Below are 14,174 nucleotides of genomic sequence, written 5' to 3'. Positions count from 1 at the left end.
AAATGTGATTCACATTTTTTTAATAACAATAATACTCATTTAAAAAGAAAAATGTATTATCACATTTTCAAACAGTACATTTATATTTTCCAACGGGGCTATACGTTTGGGTGATTTTTTATTCTGGCCTGAGTAGCCTCGTGTCACTGCCAAAAATAAAATTAAACCATCTAGTGTTCAGCAAAATAACAACACAATGTCAAATACAGGTAGCCGAGTCAAATAATGAACATCCAATCACATTAACCGTTACTCTCTCACGGGAAACCTTCGCTCTTACACAGACATTTATAAACGAAACATGACAATTTGAAAAATAAGCCACGGGGAGTTTTTTGAGTGAGAATAAAGACAACTTTCAAGAAGTAAGACATGTATAAAAGCAACAGATACCATTAATAAGAAGGGGCTAGAAGTGTCTTTGTCACAGCTGTCTTCAGGAAAGGACCAAACTGCAGCAGAGTTAGTGTTCGTCATCTTGAATTTAATAGGAAGAACACTCTACAAAAACAAGGAAACTGACAGCCAACAGTCCTGTCAGGTGCAAACACACTAAACAAGAAACAATTACCCACAACCCCAAAGAAAAACACACACTCCTATATAGGACTCCCAATCAAAGGCAACTCAACACACCTGCCTTCAATTGGGAGTCCTAATCACCAACAACCATTCACACACACACACAAAACCCTGCCACATCCTGACCAAAACTAATCCAATTGCTCCCTCTGCTGGTCAGGATGTGACAGTCTTATATGGTGAGCTACCGAGTGGCTGGGACAGGAAGCCCCATACTATTGGGGAGGACTTAATTCTTCCTGCTGCCGTGGATACGGCTGGGACAATGCTGGGGGAAAAGGCCCAAAAAACTATACAGACAATGACTTCATCAAACAGGCCTGGTACAGCTCCTGGTATATGGATGAGTTAACAGGCCTGGTACAGCTCCTGGTATATGGATGAGTTAACAGGCCTGGTATAGCTCCTGGTATATGGATGAGTTAACAGGCCTGGTACAGCTCCTGGTATATGGATGAGTTAACAGGCCTGGTACAGCTCCTGGTATATGGATGAGTTAACAGGCCTGGTACAGCTCCTGGTATATGGATGAGTTAACAGGCCTGGTACAGCTCCTGGTATAGCTCCTGGTATATGGATGAGTTAACAGGCCTGGTACAGCTCCTGGTATATGGATGAGTTAACAGGCCTGGTACAGCTCCGGGTATATGGATGAGTTAACAGGCCTGGTACAGCTCCTGGTATATGGATGAGTTAACAGGCCTGGTACAGCTCCTGGTATATGGATGAGTTAACAGGCCTGGTACAGCTCCTGGTATATGGATGAGTTAACAGGCCTGGTACAGCTCCTGGTATATGGATGAGTTAACAGGCCTGGTACAGCTCCTGGATAGCTCCTGGTATATGGATGAGTTAACAGGCCTGGTACAGCTCCTGGTATATGGATGAGTTAACAGGCCTGGTACAGCTCCTGGTATATGGATGAGTTAACAGGCCTGGTACAGCTCCTGGTATATGGATGAGTTAACAGGCCTGGTACAGCTCCTGGTATATGGATGAGTTAACAGGCCTGGTACAGATCCTGGTATATGTCCGTTACGTTTATGGGGGTCAATTAAGGAAGACATCCTCTTCTGCAAACCACTGGAATCCAGGACAACATGAGAGGATATTTTTAAAGTACTGGACAGCTTTGTGACATCAAATGTCCATTGGTGGTCAAGATGTGTTGGTATCTGTACTGATGGAGCAAAAGCCATGACAGGGAGACATAGTTGCTCCTGATGCCATTTGGGTACACTGCAGCATCCACAGAGAGGCTCTTGCTGCCAAGGGAATGCCTGACAGCTTGAAAGACGTTTTGGACACTACAGTAAAAATGGTTGCTTTGTTAAAGCAAAAGGCCCCTGAACTCTCGTGTATTTTCTGCATTATGTAATGATATGGGCAGTGACCATGTAACGTTTTTACAACATACAGGAAGTGCGCTGGTTATCAACGGTCAAAGTATTGACACGTTTTTTTTAAATTGAGAGATGAGCTTAAAGTTTTCTTTACTGAACATTTTCACTTGTCTGACCTGAATGATCTGAATCAAGGATTACAGGGACTCTCCGCAACTATATTCAATGTGCGGGATAAAATTGAGGCTATGATTAAGAAGTTGGAGCTCTTCTCTGTCTGCATTAACAAGGACAACACACAGGTCTTTCCATCATTGTATGATTTTTTCGTGTGCAAATGAACTCAAGCTTACGGACAATGTCAAATGTGATGTAGCGAAGCACCTGAGGTGAGTTGGGTGAGCAATTACACAGGCACTTTCCTGAAATGGACGACGCAAACAACTGGATTCATTATCCCTTTCATGCCCTGCCTCCAGTCCACTTACCGATATCTGAACAAGAGAGCCTCATCGAAATTGCAACAAGCGGTTCTGTGAAAATTTTATTTAAATCAGAAGCCACTGACAGATTTTTGGATCGGGCTTCACTCAGAGTATCCTGCCTTAGCAAATCGTGCTGTTAAGACACTGATGCCCTTTGCAACTACGTACCTATGTGAGAGTGGATTCTCGGCCCTCACTAGCATGAAAACTAAATACAGGCACAGACTGTGTGTGGAAAATGATTTAAGACTGAGACTCTCTCCAATACAACCCAACATTGCAGAGTTATGTGCATCCTTTCAAGCACACCCTTCTCATTAACCTGTGGTGAGTTATTCACCATTTTGATGAACAAATAAGGTTTTATATGTAAGATGGTTAAATAAAGAGCAAAATTATTATTATTACTATATTATTATTTGTGCCCTGGTCCTATAAGAGCTCTTTGTCATTTCCCACGAGCCGAGTTGTGACAAAAACTCACACTCATTCTGATGTTTAATAAATGTATTGTATAGTGTGTGTGTGTGCGGCAGGATTACAATGATGGTAAAAAAACAACATTTGAGAGTGCGCTGACCCTGGTGCTAGAGGGGGTACAGCTGGAGGTTGGATAGAGGGGGTACAGCTGGAGGTTGGATAGAGGGGGTACAGCTGGAGGTTGGATAGAGGAGGTACAGCTGGAGGTTGAATGTTTGAAGGGGTACGGGACTATAAAAAGTTTGGGAATCACTGCTCTAGAGCACACAAAAAAACTATACATACTTCGGCCTAAACATCAGCACCACAGGTAACTTCCACAAAGCTGTGAACGATCTGAGAGACAAGGCAAGAAGGGCCTTCTATGCCATCAAAATGAACATACAATTCGACATACCAACTAGGATCTGGCTAAAAAATACTTGAATCAGTTATAGATGGTTGTGTGGTCTGGGGTCCGCTCACCAAACAAGAATTCACTAAATGGGACAAACACCAAATTGAGACTCTGCATGCAGAATTCTGCAAAAATATCCTCAGTGTACAACGTTAAACACCAAATAATGCATGTAGAGCAGAATTAGGCTGATACCCGCTAATGATCAAAATCCATAAAAGAGCCGTTAAATTCTACAACCACCTAAAAGGAAGCGATTCCCAAACCTTCCATAACAAAGCCATCACCTACAGAGAGATGAACCTGGAGAAGAGTCCCCTCAGCAAGCTGGTCCTGGGGCTCTGTTCACAAACACACCCCACAGAGCCCCAGGACAGCAACACAAACAGACCCCACAGAGCCCCAGGACAGCAACACAATCAGACCCCACAGAGCCCCAGGACAGCAACACAATTAGACCAAACCACATCATGAGAAAACTAAAATATAATTACTTGACACATTTGAAAGAATTAACAAAAAAACTGAGCAAACTAGAATGTTATTTGTCCCTAAACAGAGAGACACAGTGGCAGAATACCTGACCAAATGTTTCCATTGACAATAAAGCCCTTGAGAGACAGAGAGAGAGAGACACAGACCAGGAGAGACTGACCAGGGGAGACAGACCAGGGGAGACAGACCAGGGGAGACAGACCAGGGGAGACAGAGGGAGAGAGAGACACAGAGACACAGACCAGGGGAGACAGACCAGGGGACACAGACCAGGGGACACAGACCAGGGGACACAGACCAGGGGAGACAGAGGGAGAGAGAGACACAGAGACACAGACCAGGGGAGACAGACCAGGGGACACAGACCAGGGGACACAGACCAGGGGACACAGACCAGGGGAGACAGAGGGAGAGAGAGACACAGAGACACAGACCAGGGGAGACAGACCAGGGGACACAGACCAGGGGAGACAGAGGGAGAGAGAGACACAGAGACACAGACCAGGGGAGACAGACCAGGGGACACAGACCAGGGGACACAGACCAGGGGAGACAGAGGGAGAGAGAGACACAGACCAGGGGAGACAGACCAGGGGACACAGACCAGGGGACACAGACCAGGGGACACAGACCAGGGGAGACAGAGGGAGAGAGAGACACAGAGACACAGACCAGGGGAGACAGACCAGGGGACACAGACCAGGGGACACAGACCAGGGGACACAGACCAGGGGAGACAGAGAAAGAGAGACCAGGGGAGACAGACAAGGAGAGACAGACAAGGGGAGACAGACAAGGGGAGACAGAGAAAGAGAGACCAGGGGACACAGACCAGGGGAGACAGAGAAAGAGGGAGAGAGAGATGGAAAGAGGCAGAGTATGTACTTACTGTCGGATGACTGAGTCGAGCCATTGGGAGTTGGCTTCCGGGACCTTGAGGCAGGCCAGAGCGCTGGCTTTAATGATGAAGTCATTCACACTCAGCTTGATGTTCTGGGTCTTTACCTCCTAGGAAGAAGAGTAGAGTATTACTTTATTCATCCCAATTCGGGAAATTGTTTTATTTCACACTGGAAATAAATTGGTCTCGCTGTAATCAATGAAATCAGCTACATTCCTGGTGTTGCATTTCCCCCCAGCTTTGAGATGAAAATAAAATAAAAATACACTGGGTTTTATTGTCTGCTGCCGATGATTGGCTCAGAGCTGTAGAACGCTGGGAAGAAACCTATGGTCATTGGTGGAAACATGAAATCAGCTGATACAAATGGACCAATAGAGATTATTTGGGAGGTTGGTGGAAAGTAACATATGAAATCAGATTATATAATAGGCCAATAGAGATTATTTGGGAGGTTGTAATGAATTTGTCAGTTGTTGTGAATTTAATGATTAAATAGGCTTTAAAGGAATCAGTTAAATGAGAAGTTGTCAGGCTTGCCCCTTGTCAGCGATAGCTCTTTTCTTTGGTCATTTGTCATGACTGTTGATGCTTGTACTTACACATCCTTCAGTCCTTTCAAATTTCCTGATGAAGAACTGTGGATTGATTTTGTATCCACCTAAGCAGATTTCCATTGACGGGGTTGTGCTCTGTGCTGGTGTATTTAGCACCTGACATGCTGAGTGTTGACGCTGCTCTGACGTCCAGCCCCAATGTATCTCCATATCGTTTTTAAACGTGTGCTTCTCTCCTCCGAGAGAACAATGGCTGATTCAATGGGGGTGTGGAAGATTTCAAAACGCTTCTGTGATAGGGAGCCCGTCATACACACACACACACACACACACACACACACACACACACACACACACACACACACACACACACACACACACACACACACACACACACACACACACACACACACACACACACACACACACGAGTATCCTTAGCCTCCTCCTGCTTAGCCTCCTCCTGCTTAGCCTCCTCCTCCTTAGCCTCCTCCTGCTTAGCCTCCTCCTGCTTAGCCTCCTCCTCCTTAGCCTCCTCCTCCTGAGCCTCCTCCTCCTGAGCCTCCTCCTGCTTAGCCTCCTCCTGCTTAGCCTCCTCCTTCTCCTTAGCCTCCTCCTTCTCCTTAGCCTCCTCCTTCTCCTTAGCCTCCTCCTCCTTAGCCTCCTCCTGCTTAGCCTCCTCCTGCTTAGCCTCCTCCTGCTTAGCCTCCTTCTCCTTAGCCTCCTCCTCCTTAGCCTCCTTCTCCTGAGCCTCCTTCTCCTGAGCCTCCTTCTCCTGAGCCTCCTCCTCCTTAGCCTCCTCCTGCTTAGCCTCCTCCTCCTTAGCCTCCTTCTGCTTAGCCTCCTCCTCCTTAGCCTCCTCCTCCTTAGCCTCCTTCTCCTGAGCCTCCTCCTCCTGAGCCTCCTCCTCCTGAGCCTCCTCCTCCTGAGCCTCCTCCTCCTTAGCCTCCTCCTCCTTAGCCTCCTTCTCCTTAGCCTCCTCCTCCTTAGCCTCCTCCTCCTTAGCCTCCTCCTTAGCCTCCTCCTCCTTAGCCTCCTCCTCCTTAGCCTCCTCCTCCTTAGCCTCCTCCTCCTTAGCCTCCTCCTCCTTAGCCTCCTCCTCCTTAGCCTCCTCCTCCTTAGCCTCCTCCTCCTTAGCCTCCACCATTTACCAGTTTCCGGGTCACGTAGGAGAGGACAGACTTTTCCCAGAATCTCACAATGTCTCTCAGCGGCATGCTTAGAAACTCATCAAGGTGCTGGGGGTCAAGCTGACAGGTCATTTATGTTGATAGAGCCCTCAGAAAACCCCACGAGGTACAGACAGACTCCCAGCCAGACCCAGACAACCTCTCTACTACGGAGTTTGAGTCCTGTCTAATCCCAGAGAGACAGCCAGACAGACTCCCAGCCAGAGAGACAGCCAGACAGACTCCCAGCCAGAGAGACAGCCAGACAGACTCCCAGCCAGAGAGACAGCCAGACAGACTCCCAGCCAGAGAGACAGCCAGACAGACTCCCAGCCAGAGAGACAGCCAGACAGACTCCCAGCCAGAGAGACAGCCAGACAGACTCCCAGCCAGACAGACTCCCAGCCAGAGAGACAGCCAGACAGACTCCCAGCCAGAGACAGACAACCTCTCTACTACGGAGTTTGAGTCCTGTCTGATCACAGAGGAAGGATTAGACAGAGACAGCCAGAGAGACAGCCAGAGAGACAGCCAGAGAGACGACAGACAGACTCACAGCGTTGAGCTCAGTGCGTAGTTCTAGGACTTGGTCCATGTTGACGTCAACAGACAGGTAGTAGTGGGGAATGGTCTGTTTGGACTGCATCAGCCTCTGGGCTATCACCTAGGTAACAACAAACACAATATCACCTGGACACACAGAACAGTGTTTAACATAATGCTGAAGGTATCTTTCAGAGGCGTAGTTAACTGGTGGGTGTACGTGCCTTAGTGCTGAGCGATAGGTGTCGTTTTGAGGTCGGTTCAGTTTTGAGAATCACAGTTAATCACGATTATTTTTAAAACATTAAATGTATTATGAAATAATGACAAGAAGATTTGAGTATTTGAATGAAAATTCCAAAGGCAATTTTTCAGTTGTGAAAATTACTTAGTTTTTATTTGATGACTTTATTATATTTTATTCCTTAAAGTCATCATCTCATCTCAGGCAGTATCAGCCTGACAACCATCTAACATTATCTCTGTGCTTAACATACCCTACAGTCTTTAGTCCTCCTATTCCCCATACCCTACAGTCTTTAGTCCTCCTATTCCCCATACCCTACAGTCTTTAGTCCTCCTATTCCCCATACCCTACAGTCTTTAGTCCTCCTATTCCCCATACCCTACAGTCTTTAGTCCTCCTATTCCCCATACCCTACAGTCTTTAGTCCTCCTATTCCCCATACCCTACAGTCTTTAGTCCTCCTATTCCCCATGCAGTCTTTAGTCCTCCTATTCCCCATACCCTACAGTCTTTAGTCCTCCTATTCCCCATACCCTACAGTCTTTAGTCCTCCTATTCCCCATACAGTCTTTAGTCCTCCTATTCCCCATTCAGTCTTTAGTCCTCCTATTCCCCATACCTACAGTCTTTAGTCCTCCTATTCCCCATACAGTCTTTAGTCCTCCTATTCCCCATACAGTCTTTAGTCCTCCTATTCCCCATACAGTCTTCAGTCTTCCTATTCCCCATACCCTACAGTCTTTAGTCCTCCTATTCCCCATACCTACAGTCTTTAGTCCTCCTATTCCCCATACCTACAGTCTTTAATCCTCCTATTCCCCATGCAGTCTTTAGTCCTCCTATTCCCCATACAGTCTTTAGTCCTCCTATTCCCCATACCCTACAGTCTTTAGTCCTCCTATTCCCCATACCCTACAGTCTTTAGTCCTCCTATTCCCCATACCCTACAGTCTTTAGTCCTCCTATTCCCCATACCTACAGTCTTTAGTCCTCCTATTCCCCATACCTACAGTCTTTAGTCCTCCTATTCCCCATAGTCTTTAGTCCTCCTATTCCCCATACAGTCTTTAGTCCTCCTATTCCCCATACAGTCTTTAGTCTTCCTATTCCCCATACCCTACAGTCTTTAGTCCTCCTATTCCCCATACCTACAGTCTTTAGTCCTCCTATTCCCCATACCTACAGTCTTTAATCCTCCTATTCCCCATGCAGTCTTTAGTCCTCCTATTCCCCATACAGTCTTTCGTCCTCCTATTCCCCATACCCTACAGTCTTTAGTCCTCCTATTCCCCATACCCTACAGTCTTTAGTCCTCCTATTCCCCATACCCTACAGTCTTTAGTCCTCCTATTCCCCATACCCTACAGTCTTTAGTCCTCCTATTCCCCATACCTACAGTCTTTAGTCCTCCTATTCCCCATACAGTCTTTAGTCCTCCTATTCCCCATAGTCTTTAGTCCTCCTATTCCCCATACAGTCTTTAGTCCTCCTATTCCCCATACAGTCTTTAGTCTTCCTATTCCCCATACCCTACAGTCTTTAGTCCTCCTATTCCCCATACCTACAGTCTTTAGTCCTCCTATTCCCCATACCTACAGTCTTTAATCCTCCTATTCCCCATGCAGTCTTTAGTCCTCCTATTCCCCATACAGTCTTTAGTCCTCCTATTCCCCATACCCTACAGTCTTTAGTCCTCCTATTCCCCATACCCTACAGTCTTTAGTCCTCCTATTCCCCATACCCTACAGTCTTTAGTCCTCCTATTCCCCATACCTACAGTCTTTAGTCCTCCTATTCCCCATACCTACAGTCTTTAGTCCTCCTATTCCCCATACCTACAGTCTTTAGTCCTCCTATTCCCCATACAGTCTTTAGTCCTCCTATTCCCCATACAGTCTTTAGTCTTCCTATTCCCCATACCCTACAGTCTTTAGTCCTCCTATTCCCCATACCTACAGTCTTTAATCCTCCTATTCCCCATGCAGTCTTTAGTCCTCCTATTCCCCATAGAGTCTTTAGTCCTCCTATTCCCCATGCAGTCTTTAGTCCTCCTATTCCCCATACCCTACAGTCTTTAGTCCTCCTATTCCCCATACCCTACAGTCTTTAGTCCTCCTATTCCCCATACCTACAGTCTTTAGTCCTCCTATTCCCCATACCTACAGTCTTTAGTCCTCCTATTCCCCAGAGTCTTTAGTCCTCCTATTCCCCATACAGTCTTTAGTCCTCCTATTCCCCATACAGTCTTTAGTCTTCCTATTCCCCATACCCTACAGTCTTTAGTCCTCCTATTCCCCATACCTACAGTCTTTAGTCCTCCTATTCCCCATACCTACAGTCTTTAATCCTCCTATTCCCCATGCAGTCTTTAGTCCTCCTATTCCCCATACAGTCTTTAGTCCTCCTATTCCCCATACCCTACAGTCTTTAGTCCTCCTATTCCCCATACCCTACAGTCTTTAGTCCTCCTATTCCCCATACCCTACAGTCTTTAGTCCTCCTATTCCCCATACCTACAGTCTTTAGTCCTCCTATTCCCCATACCTACAGTCTTTAGTCCTCCTATTCCCCATACCTACAGTCTTTAGTCCTCCTATTCCCCATACAGTCTTTAGTCCTCCTATTCCCCATACAGTCTTTAGTCTTCCTATTCCCCATACCCTACAGTCTTTAGTCCTCCTATTCCCCATACCTACAGTCTTTAATCCTCCTATTCCCCATGCAGTCTTTAGTCCTCCTATTCCCCATAGAGTCTTTAGTCCTCCTATTCCCCATGCAGTCTTTAGTCCTCCTATTCCCCATACCCTACAGTCTTTAGTCCTCCTATTCCCCATACCTACAGTCTTTAGTCCTCCTATTCCCCATACCTACAGTCTTTAGTCCTCCTATTCCCCATACCTAGAGTCTTTAGTCCTCCTATTCCCCATACCTACAGTCTTTAATCCTCCTATTCCCCATGCAGTCTTTAGTCCTCCTATTCCCCATACAGTCTTTAGTCCTCCTATTCCCCATACAGTCTTTAGTCCTCCTATTCCCCATACAGTCTTTAGTCCTCCTATTCCCCATACAGTCTTTAGTCCTCCTATTCCCCATACCCTACAGTCTTTAGTCCTCCTATTCCCCATACAGTCTTTAGTCCTCCTATTCCCCATGCAGTCTTTAGTCCTCCTATTCCCCATACAGTCTTTAGTCCTCCTATTCCCCATACCTACAGTCTTTAGTCCTCCTATTCCCCATACCCTACAGTCTTTAGTCCCTCTATTCCCCATACAGTCTTTAGTCCTCCTATTCCCCATACAGTCTTTAGTCCTCCTATTCCCCATACAGTCTTTAGTCCTCCTATTCCCCATACAGTCTTTAGTCCTCCTATTCCCCACAGTCTTTAGTCCTCCTATTCCCCACAGTCTTTAGTCCTCCTATTCCCCATACAGTCTTTAGTCCTCCTATTCCCCACACAGTCTTTAGTCCTCCTATTCCCCACACAGTCTTTAGTCCTCCTATTCCCCATACCCTACAGTCTTTAGTCCTCCTATTCCCCATACAGTCTTTAGTCCTCCTATTCCCCATACCCTACAGTCTTTAGTCCTCCTATTCCCCATACAGTCTTTAGTCCTCCTATTCCCCATACCCTACAGTCTTTAGTCCTCCTATTCCCCATACCCTACAGTCTTTAGTCCTCCTATTCCCCATAAGTCTTTAGTCCTCCTATTCCCCATACCCTACAGTCTTTAGTCCTCCTATTCCCCATACAGTCTTTAGTCCTCCTATTCCCCATACCGTACAGTCTTTAGTCCTCCTATTCCCCATACAGTCTTTAGTCCTCCTATTCCCCATACCCTACAGTCTTTAGTCCTCCTATTCCCCATACAGTCTTTAGTCCTCCTATTCCCCATACCCTACAGTCTTTAGTCCTCCTATTCCCCATACCCTACAGTCTTTAGTCCTCCTATTCCCCATACAGTCTTTAGTCCTCCTATTCCCCATACCCTACAGTCTTTAGTCCTCCTATTCCCCATACCCTACAGTCTTTAGTCCTCCTATTCCCCATACAGTCTTTAGTCCTCCTATTCCCCATACCCTACAGTCTTTAGTCCTCCTATTCCCCATACAGTCTTTAGTCCTCCTATTCCCCATACCCTACAGTCTTTAGTCCTCCTATTCCCCATACCCTACAGTCTTTAGTCCTCCTATTCCCCATACAGTCTTTAGTCCTCCTATTCCCCATACCGTACAGTCTTTAGTCCTCCTATTCCCCATACAGTCTTTAGTCCTCCTATTCCCCATACCCTACAGTCTTTAGTCCTCCTATTCCCCATACAGTCTTTAGTCCTCCTATTCCCCATACCGTACAGTCTTTAGTCCTCCTATTCCCCCTACAGTCTTTAGTCCTCCTATTCCCCATACCCTACAGTCTTTAGTCCTCCTATTCCCCATACAGTCTTTAGTCCTCCTATTCCCCATACCCTACAGTCTTTAGTCCTCCTATTCCCCATACAGTCTTTAGTCCTCCTATTCCCCATACCCTACAGTCTTTAGTCCTCCTATTCCCCATACCCTACAGTCTTTAGTCCTCCTATTCCCCATACAGTCTTTAGTCCTCCTATTCCCCATACCCTACAGTCTTTAGTCCTCCTATTCCCCATACAGTCTTTAGTCCTCCTATTCCCCATACCGTACAGTCTTTAGTCCTCCTATTCCCCATACAGTCTTTAGTCCTCCTATTCCCCATACCCTACAGTCTTTAGTCCTCCTATTCCCCATACAGTCTTTAGTCCTCCTATTCCCCATACCCTACAGTCTTTAGTCCTCCTATTCCCCATACCCTACAGTCTTTAGTCCTCCTATTCCCCATACAGTCTTTAGTCCTCCTATTCCCCATACCCTACAGTCTTTAGTCCTCCTATTCCCCATACAGTCTTTAGTCCTCCTATTCCCCATACCGTACAGTCTTTAGTCCTCCTATTCCCCATACAGTCTTTAGTCCTCCTATTCCCCATACCCTACAGTCTTTAGTCCTCCTATTCCCCATACAGTCTTTAGTCCTCCTATTCCCCATACCCTACAGTCTTTAGTCATTGTATTTAGCTAGCCAGCCTAAATATGCTGCAGAGCTGTCTGCCCTTATTTCTATTTAACCTTTATTTAACTAGGCAAGTCAGTTCAGAACAAATTATTTTTTACAATAATGACGACGATGAGCCAATTGTGCGCCGCCCTATGGAACTCCCAATCACGGGCAGATGTGATACAGCCTGGATACGAACCGGGACTGTAGTGACACCTCTTGCACTGAGATGCAGTGCCTTAGACCGCTGCGCCACTCGGGAGCTCATTTGACTAGTTCAAAATACATAAGGCATACTTTCACAAACTCTATCCCTCTTTCTCATAGTTGTGTAGGCTACATTCCTCTGTCATGTGGTCTATGTGTATCTAACCTAACATAGCAGGTGTAAAAGTGTATCCATCTCTGTCCAAGTGGAACAGGCGCAATGGATTATGGTCATTATAGTTAATTACCACATTTCTGCTCTGAAATAGGTTGAATATTTGCTTTATGAAAACTACAGCCCTTCAGCCCAGCGTCCCACATGGTTCTTGACTTAATTTCTCTAGTGAATGATTTGATTTCTCTCTAGAGAAACGGCGCTTTGGGCTCACAATGTTTTTATACTAAATTGTATTCAAGTAACTGAACCGACATCGGTTAATCGCTCAGGACTAGTGTGTGTGTGTGTGTGTGTGTGTGTGTGTTACCCTGCGGATGTTGCTGATAGGAACGTCAGTGAAGGTGCCTGTTGGCGCGGCAACACCCGGGGTAGGTCTAGGGGCGTGGCTAGCCGGGGAAGGAGGAGCTGCAGCAACAGGAGCCTAAACACCAGAAAACCAACCCAGTCTAGAATGAACATTTCATCAGAAAAACAACCCAGTCTAGAATGAACATTTCATCAGAAAACCAACCCAGTCTAGAATGAACATTTCATCAGAAAACCAACCCAGTCTAGAATGAACATTTCATCAGAAAACCAACCCAGTCTAGAATGAACATTTCATCAGAAAACCAACCCAGTCTAGAATGAACATTTCATCAGAAAACCAACCCAGTCTAGAATGAACATTTCACCAGAAAACCAACCCAGTCTAGAATGAACATTTCATCAGAAAACCAACCCAGTCTAGAATGAACATTTCATCAGAAAACCAACCCAGTCTAGAATGAACATTTCATCAGAAAACCAACCCAGTCTAGAATGAACATTTCATCAGAAAACCAACCCAGTCTAGAATGAACATTTCACCAGAAAACCAACCCAGTCTAGAATGAACATTTCACCAGAAAACCAACCCAGTCTAGAATGAACATTTCACCAGAAAACCAACCCAGTCTAGAATGAACATTTCACCAGAAAACCAACCCAGTCTAGAATGAACATTTCATCAGAAAACTAACCCAGTCTAGAATGAACATTTCATCAGAAAACCAACCCAGTCTAGAATGAACATTTCACCAGAAAACCAACCCAGTCTAGAATGAACATTTCATCAGAAAACCAACCCAGTCTAGAATGAACATTTCATCAGAAAACCAACCCAGTCTAGAATGAACATTTCATCAGAAAACCAACCCAGTCTAGAATGAACATTTCACCAGAAAACCAACCCAGTCTAGAATGAACATTTCATCAGAAAACCAACCCAGTCTAGAATGAACATTTCATCAGAAAACCAACCCAGTCTAGAATGAACATTTCATCAGAAAACCAACCCAGTCTAGAATGAACATTTCATCAGAAAACCAACCCAGTCTAGAATGAACATTTCACCAGAAAACCAACCCAGTCTAGAATGAACATTTCACCAGAAAACCAACCCAGTCTAGAATGAACATTTCATCAGAAAACCAACCCAGTCTAGAATGAACATTTCATCAGAAAACCAACCCAGTCTAGAATGAACATTTCACCAGAAAACCAA

At 45.7% G+C, this 14,174-nt stretch overlaps 1 protein-coding gene and 1 long non-coding RNA gene across 3 annotated transcripts in view; both read right to left on the bottom strand.

The window, feature by feature from the left end:
• LOC106563967 (dihydrolipoyllysine-residue acetyltransferase component of pyruvate dehydrogenase complex, mitochondrial) overlaps positions 1–14,174 on the bottom strand; it is a 42,864-nt gene that overhangs the window by 9,724 nt on the left and 18,966 nt on the right. The window contains exons 9-11 of the mRNA XM_045690327.1: positions 12,957–13,070; positions 6,966–7,073; positions 4,672–4,790 (exon numbers count right to left, since the gene is read on the bottom strand). Coding sequence (XP_045546283.1) covers positions 4,672–4,790; positions 6,966–7,073; positions 12,957–13,070 — 341 coding nt within the window. The remainder of the gene's footprint in view (positions 1–4,671; positions 4,791–6,965; positions 7,074–12,956; positions 13,071–14,174) is intronic.
• Positions 8,719–9,692, bottom strand: LOC123725217 (uncharacterized). 2 transcript variants are annotated; one of them, XR_006757743.1, is made up of 4 exons: positions 9,469–9,692; positions 9,125–9,151; positions 9,004–9,034; positions 8,719–8,791 (listed from the first exon to the last, which is right to left on the bottom strand). It is a non-coding gene; the product is annotated as an uncharacterized lncRNA (long non-coding RNA). The 2 variants fall into 2 exon arrangements; XR_006757742.1 differs by lacking the exons at positions 8,719–8,791; positions 9,004–9,034 and adding an exon at positions 9,296–9,327 and having other exon boundaries at positions 9,100–9,151; positions 9,442–9,692.

The sequence above is a fragment of the Salmo salar genome, chromosome ssa11 (genome assembly GCF_905237065.1).
Source record: "Salmo salar chromosome ssa11, Ssal_v3.1, whole genome shotgun sequence".
NCBI classification, from domain to species: domain Eukaryota; kingdom Metazoa; phylum Chordata; class Actinopteri; order Salmoniformes; family Salmonidae; genus Salmo; species Salmo salar.
Note: the sequence above shows the minus strand (reverse complement) of the source record. Positions and strands in the feature narration are given on the sequence as shown.